Here is a 7,858-nt window from a genome sequence, read left to right as displayed (position 1 = left end):
TATATATATATAATATATATATATATATATTATATATATATATATATTTACCTAATGTGTTTACATTCAAAACCGACTTATCCACCCAGCTGTCCAAGTATTTCTGTCTATATGTGTCTATTAGCCTTACCACCTTTTTAAAGCGGCAGACTCTAGTGTGCAGCTTTGAAGCCTCCGGGAAGCCAAACCAAATTTCTACCTGGCTCTTGCAGGACTGGGGGTGAGCTTGAGAGGTAGATTTCCATTCGAACAACCCATCTAATCAACCCCGCGCAGTGGCAACCAAAGTAAAAGATTCGCCCTTCAGGAGAAAGCCTGTGCTATAAGTTAGCTAACAATACAAACCAGACACAATGCAGAGGAAACAGAATACCCCAGCCGAGCAATTTCCATGTCAAACACCACCGGCGCGGCAGATAGCTCAGAGAGTGAGTGGTCGCCTGCCATCCGGCTCCGCGCGCCGCTCCGCTCATACCTTCCTAATGCGCACACCGGTGGGCGCTTCCCGCTCCCCGCGGGAGGCAGAGGCTCTTCCCGGTCGCCCAGTCTTCAGCTGGAAGTGATTCCTATTGGCCAAGGTGTCCATGTAAATAGGTGTGAAGGAAACCAGCGCTGGCCAGGCTCTCTCTCCTCTCCCTCAGTCCCCTCCCTCTGCAGCCCCCGCTCCCCCTCCTTTTCCTCCTCCTCCCAAGGCGATTGTCATACGATAGCTAAGAAGTGGCACATTAATGAAGCGCCGCTACAGGGGTCTTTTCTGCTCCTGTCACCGCTTAAAACTATCAGATGGTTCGAGGGTGGACATGGAGGCAGCCACCTAGCTCAGCGGAACCACGAACACCACAGCAGCGTTCTCTAGATCCCCGAGGCGGCGTCTGTCCCTGTCCTCACGGGCACTGCGCAGCCGAGTTCGGCCTCCCGGCAGGACGCACAACCCACGAGCGCGCCGCGGAGCCCGCGGAGAGGAGCTCTAAACCGGCTGAGTCCAAGCCCAGCTGGCAACGAGTCTCACTGGTCCCCGCCGCTGCGCTCCCATCTCGCGCAGAAAGGAATTCGGCCACCAGCCACGCCATCCCGGATGCGGACCGGCAACTTGGAACAACTTTAAGGTGAGCATCTATCTCTGTCCCCTCCCCTGAATCCAGGTCCTACTTACTTTCCTGCAAACCTCTCTGATGCTCGCAGTCTTCCCCTCTCCACTTCCCCTAGCTGAGTCTATCCAGTTTGGTGCGCAAAGTTGCTGGCACCAGAATCCCCTCTTCCCCACCCCCTATATCTGTGACTCGGCCTGAGTGACCTCCCCAGTGTCTCTGCACCTAAGCTGACCTTCTCTATTACCTCCCCCCTTCTCAGATCCGACAGTCCTTCGGGCCGTGCGGACCCTGAGCAAGTGGCCAAGAAAGAAGATGCCTCGACCGGGCCGCAACACGTACAGCGACCAGAAGCCTCCCTACTCCTACATCTCGCTGACCGCCATGGCCATCCAGAGCTCTCCGGAGAAGATGCTGCCGCTCAGCGAGATCTACAAGTTCATCATGGACCGCTTCCCCTACTACCGGGAGAACACGCAGCGCTGGCAGAACAGCCTGCGCCACAATCTCTCCTTCAACGACTGCTTCATCAAGATCCCCAGGCGGCCAGACCAGCCCGGCAAGGGCAGCTTCTGGGCGCTGCATCCCAGCTGTGGGGACATGTTCGAGAACGGGAGCTTCCTGCGGCGCCGCAAGCGTTTCAAAGTGCTCAAGTCAGACCACCTGGCGCCCAGCAAGCCGGCGGACGCCGCGCAGTACCTCCAGCAGCAGGCTAAGCTGCGGCTCAGCGCACTGGCCGCCTCGGGCACGCATCTGCCGCAGATGCCGGCCGCTGCATACAACCTGGGTGGTGTGGCGCAGCCTTCCGGCTTCAAGCATCCCTTTGCCATCGAGAACATCATCGCGAGGGAATACAAGATGCCTGGGGGACTGGCCTTCTCTGCTATGCAGCCGGTTCCGGCTGCCTACCCGCTCCCTAACCAGTTAACTACCATGGGCAGCTCTCTGGGCACCGGCTGGCCCCATGTGTACGGTTCCGCAGGTATGATCGACTCAGCCTCCCCCATCTCCATGGCAAGTGGCGACTACAGCGCCTATGGAGTGCCGCTGAAGCCGCTGTGCCACGCTGCGGGCCAGACGTTGCCCGCCATCCCAGTGCCCATCAAGCCCACGCCGGCTGCAGTGCCCGCGCTGCCAGCGCTGCCCGCACCCATCCCCACCCTGCTCTCGAACTCGCCGCCTTCGCTCAGCCCCACCTCCTCGCAGACAGCAACCAGCCAAAGCAGCCCCGCCACCCCTAGCGAGACACTTACCAGCCCGGCCTCCGCCTTGCACTCGGTGGCCGTGCACTGACCCACAGAAGCTGGAGCTCCGTCTTGGTCACATCCACACCACCCCTCTCAACATCTCCTTGCTCCCGGTCCAGCCCTATGAGACCTAAAACCGCCACCCCGACTTGCCCATTCAACCTTCTTCAGTCCTCGCTCTTAGGAGAACTTTTGGTTTGGGACCTAGAAGACAAACCACAAACTTGCCAGAAGGCGTGTGAAAGTTGTCTTCGTTCCTCTAGGACAAAAGAGAAAACGGGCTAACTCAAGCCACGCGGCCCCTCCTTGGTCCATGAAATACACTCCCATCCAACAGGCAGAACACCCTGACTCCCTCCTGCTCAGAGAAAACAGAAACAAAGCAAAATATGCATCTTCTGAGCTTGAATAGGCAGAGCTCTGGACTCTGCGCATTTCAAGACCAGAAACACTGCACGGGAGCAGAAGCCCGCCGAGGCTGCAGCCGCACTACGAGGGCCGGATCTTCTTAGGTCCTGAAAAACCGGTGGCCAAAGGACCCACTCACTAATCCTCCAACGGGATCGCCTCCGCCCATCAGGCCGAGATGGGCGGACCGCTACTTCCCTCGGCTGCGGCCCTGCCTCTCGGGCTTCTAAAGATTTTTTCCCCTCTTCTGGGTTTTGATTCCAGACAGAGGCTCCCTTAGCTGGAAGTGAGGAGAGAGGCTGCTAAACTCGGTGGGGGTCGGGGAGGATATGCTTGTCCTATACACAAGCAAAACACAGCTAAAAGTCGACGTTATTGTTTACAAATCGCGCGGTTTAAAAAAATGTAAACAGTGAACTTGAGAATCTGCCTGGCTAGGGGCGAGGGGGTAGAGTCTTCTTGACAATTACCTGTTGTAATGTGAATGTTTACTCTTCTGGCCAGCTTTGGGGGTGGGAAGGAGGTAGGGGGGGAATGGGGGAAGTTAATTGGGATGTTAACTTTCTTACTATTTAGAGACCTTTTTAGCTATTTATTTTGATGAAAGAGAAAAGAAAGAAAAAAAAAAAAGAAACGTGAACTAAGCCCAGTGGAGACCTCACCTAGGGCAAGATGGGGAATGTGTAGATAAACCGACTGGGAACGCGAAGTGGGGTGGAACAGAGACGTCCTCTGGACAGATCTTTCTGTTAGAAGAACTTTTCCGTGAAGCTAAAGGGCTGCAAAGAGTTGTAAATAGGAATGATTTACACTGTGTAAAATGCACTTTGGTTTGGTATGTTCCTTTTAGCATTCTAGGTAATTGACAGAAAACAAACAAACAAAGAACAACTTAACGGTTGTTCCGGTGTGACCTGCCTAATTTAAAAAAGAAATTGTAGTGTTGTCCAAGCTGTGAAAAAAAATTCCCTTTTATTTTTCTTCCTCTCTGCACAGAATTCGCATGGCATTTTAAATATTGATGTCCTTGTTCCCAGCATGTCCATTTTAAGACAGAGTTTTAAAAGGTGTCTACATTAAATTATGACCTAGTCTAAATAATATTTTCTCATTAAAATATGTAAATTCAAATTTCGTTAAGGTTTTGTGTGTTTTTGAAGACTTGCTACAAGGGACAAAAGACAGTAGCAACAGTCTCTGCAAACGCACGGCTGGGGGGTTTGTCTCTTTCAGATCACGCTGTGAAAGCAGGGAAGCCTCCTGTGCACTTGCAGGTGTGGGAGGGATTGTTCTAAGGGGACCATGGAAGACATTTGTGCACAGGGGGAGGGACTTGAGGCCAAGTATTTCAGATGCAAACCCTAGGCACAGGTGCATTGCTGAAGGAAACACACTGCACAACTGCATGACTCCTGTGTGGTTCTGTCTGTTCTAAGCATGTGTTCTATGACTTTGCACTTACACACACAGCAGATTGATGTGGAATTTCCGAAGTATTCTCAGGGTCGCTTACACAGTCCTTATTTTGATGCTTCTGACTTGGAGGAATCTTTATTTACTCTAGATTACTGTAGTTGTTGGCATTTCCTTTCTTTCAGAAATCATCTAAAGGTTCACTGTACAGGTCAAGAAACCTGTTGACTTTGCATTGAGTAGGTTTTTTTTTTTTCCACCCCCCCCCCCTCCCTCTCCCCCTCTCTCCCCCCCCCCCCCCCTGTGTGTGGGGGGGGGGGGAAGTAACAGGATGCATTTATTTTCATGCCTGCAAATGCATTTTTTCAAGTCTTTAAATGGTTGTCTCTAAGTATTTGCTTTCTTTTGATTTTTTTTTGCAAAGAATTAAAGCCAAGAATTTATCGTTGAAGTCTAATTGACAATTGGTTGAAGGAGGTCACAATATTTCCAGAGTGATATGTGTATTCAATTGAAGAAGTTACAACACAAAGAGAAACTTGAATGGTGATTAACACTTTACTGGGTAAATGATTAAACAAGGGGGCCTGTGAGACACGGAGAAAGCCCCCAAAGACACAGGGAAACCTCAGTGAAGTACTCCAGAAGGAGGCCGTTAGCACCTGTCACTGTCATGTCATTACTTAGCTACCTGGAAGAATATTTAGGATTAATGCAAGGCATAGTTAATCCTGTTGTGACTACTCTATTTTTAAAAGGAAAGGATCCCAACACACACACACACACACACACACCACACACACACACACAAGTGGAAAATAAATGAATCACTGGGCTGATTAAAATGCATGAAGCTTCTAAAGCCAGTCAGACAGCGGACAACTAAACTCATTCATCAAACCTAATCCACAATTATATCAACAAAATCAGCTGGAGGAAGCTGGAAAACTTAGCCACCCTTGGTTAAGAAACTTAGTTCTCAACTAGAAATCATTTAAAAGGAAGGAAGGAAAGAAGAAAAGAAGGAAGGAAGAAGGAAGGAAGGAAAGAGCTAAATACATTTTCAGTGCCCTGAAAACTAAAGATTAAGGCAGTGTCTGTATTCATCTGATCTCACCTCATTTGCTCACACTGGAGCCTGAGCACGCAGTACATGCTCACATGGGCCTCTGACATCTTATAGGCTTAGTTAGGTAGACTGCTGGCCTCCAGTGACAGTTCTTGTAGGTAAGGGGCATGGGCACACTAAATACTGTACATGGAGGCAGCGAGGTACAGACCTTGTGTCTGCCATGTGCAAAGAGAGAGATTTTGAACTCCATATCTGAAAATGAGAGATTTTGAACTCCATATCTGAAAATGCAGTTTTTAGGTGATGAGTTTGTCCTGGCGTATTGAGAAGAATGAAGTAACTTGGCCAGTAGGAGTTCTTTCCGGTTGCATGTCTTCTTCCTTCCTTCCTTCCTTCCTTCCTTCCTTCCTTCCTTCCTTCCTTCCTTCTCTCTCTCCCTCCCTCTGTCTCCCTCCCTCCCTCCTCCTCCCTCCCTCCCTCCTCCTCCCTCCCTCCCTTTCCCCCTTCTCTCAGACAAAGCTGAATGAAGAAAGTAGAGAACACAACAACTTTGCTGATATTTTGACTTTGACCAGAATTGTACAGACTACTCAGCAGACACACGCCTTCCCTAAGTCCACACTTGCCTTTGTCCCAGCTTGGTAACTTGTGTGGATTTAGCTGAAGTGCCCCACAAACAAGGAACGTCATAACAAATGGCTTCGAGGGTGCTCTTCTCTGTCCTGGGAGATAGTCACTTGGCTTACATCCAAAGTCAAGACCCTTAGCTTTAAAACAGAGCTGGAGGGGACAGCACCTACCCTATGGGGTGCTGAATGCAAAGGCTTATAGCCTAAGATAAGTTGTATTCTTTTCTACTTTGCAAATCCAGGCAGTGTTGGTGTTCTCACATTGATTTTCTATTTGAAAACTTTAGCGATTTTGTTTCTTTGAGGTCCTTCCAGGTCTTGTATTTGACTATATTTTAAACTGCTTTCTTGGTGTTTTCAGCATGTTTACACAAGAGATGGATTTCTTGTGTAGAAGTTCCTTGTTGTTCTTCACTAACAGGGGGACATTGGGAAGTTGAAGATTGGAAGGAACCCTAAGACATAGTCCCCAGTGACTTAAATACTAAACCAGTAACTTTCATTTCTTCCAGTGGTTAAGGATACCGACTCTGGTCCAGAGCTCTGGAGGGTAAAGTTACAGGATGGGAGCAAAGAGTGGTCCATGGAGGAGCTCTAATCTAAGGTAGGTTTAGGATTGCCTTTCTCAAATGGAGCCGCAGTGCAAGACTGCAGGGCTGCCCGGGTGAGAGTTTTACAAATGGGAACTCCCTTTGTCAGAGGTATTCGGCTGAGAGTCAGAATAGAGCAGGATCCCTTCTTAAATTCTCAATATAAATGCCAATTAATATCTTTTTCTTCTAAAAGCCAAGTAAGGGCAGAGACACCCAAACAAAAACAAAATCAAAACAGCCCAACCCACCGGCTGTGAAGGCTCAAAGGGAATGCATTTGTTTCGTTTAAACTAACAACAAATTATCTAATTAATATGTTTCAATTACAGTGTGAAAGGGACAGCCCCAGGACCTCCCGCCGTGGGGGCACAATAGCCCCAGAGCCCACTCAAGGAATTTACAATAACTGCACATCTGTCTCTTCATTTTCCACTTTTTGAGTCCAAAACTCCTCTCCAGATCACTTCAAACCAAGGCTTGAATTATGAAATATGTCCCAGTGTTAAAGGGGGATGAAACTTTGCCCACGGATGCTTCATTTGCAAGCCAAAAAAAAAAAGCCAAAGCCCATTGAAGAGCATTAAACAAATATATTAGAATTCTGTCACTTTATGCAATTGAGTAGATCAAATGAAGGGTCCCGGCCACTTCATTCACTCTCATTCACTCGAATAGAAAATGCAAAGAATAGCAACCGAGACTGGGCCACCGCTGTAGACTTAGGTCCTTTTACTCGGAGACAAAAAGGCTGAATTTTCACAAATACATTGCTGACTTGGGGACTAGGAAACGGGGCCTGGAACCCCTTTGGAATTTAAATTCATTTTATCTTCCTCTCCCTTTGCAGGGATCTGTTTGCACTACAGTGCAGAGATGCAGCAGGCATCTTGGGGCTGCTGAAAAAAAACTGGGGGAGGGGAAGAAAGTGGGGGGAGGAGGAGGGCAATGTGGATTCCCAGGGAACTAATCCTTGGCTATCAATTAACATTAGGGTCTGAGATAGTAAGCTTGGGTTTAACAAAACTTTGTCCTTATCAATATAAATGCCACATCACACGAATCTTCAGGCTGGGTTACACAAACGTTTTTTCAGACACCAGAGCCTCGTATGTGGGGCACCAAGTTTTCTTCATTCAGTGAATATCTGCTCATTGCTGAGGCTAGGGCTGAGCTGCTACCTCCACCCCCTTCCTCATCCATCTTCCCTCTCCCAGCTAGCTACCCAGTTTACTCACTGTGGTGATTAGATCTACCATGTTAAAACTGGGAGAGATGTTACTCCTTGGCTAGAATTTCCAAGTCAGGATTCATTTTGATCCTAGCATGGAATCAAGGGTTACTGACATAACCTTGTAGGGAAACTTCTGTCCTGTGGCTGATTCCCAAGGCCGATATTTTTGTTTTGATG

The 7,858-nt window shown here is 48.7% G+C and overlaps 1 protein-coding gene across 1 annotated transcript; it reads left to right on the top strand.

The window, feature by feature from the left end:
- The first annotated feature begins 1,403 nt into the window (after nucleotides 1–1,403).
- On the top strand, nucleotides 1,404–2,381 carry Foxb1 (forkhead box B1). The gene has a single exon (XM_028771304.1). It carries the CDS (start codon nucleotides 1,404–1,406, stop codon nucleotides 2,379–2,381), a length of 978 nt encoding a protein of 325 aa, XP_028627137.1.
- Nucleotides 2,382–7,858: the final 5,477 nt, after the last annotated feature.

The sequence above is a fragment of the Grammomys surdaster genome, unplaced genomic scaffold (assembly GCF_004785775.1).
Source record: "Grammomys surdaster isolate TR1022 unplaced genomic scaffold, NIH_TR_1.0 206, whole genome shotgun sequence".
NCBI lineage: Eukaryota > Metazoa > Chordata > Mammalia > Rodentia > Muridae > Grammomys > Grammomys surdaster.
Note: the sequence above shows the minus strand (reverse complement) of the source record. Positions and strands in the feature narration are given on the sequence as shown.

Bases quoted from the DNA above. Each gene is read 5' to 3' on its own strand.
- Foxb1 (XM_028771304.1), top strand. From the start codon at position 1,404: ATGCCTCGACCGGGCCGCAACACGTACAGCGACCAGAAGCCTCCCTAC.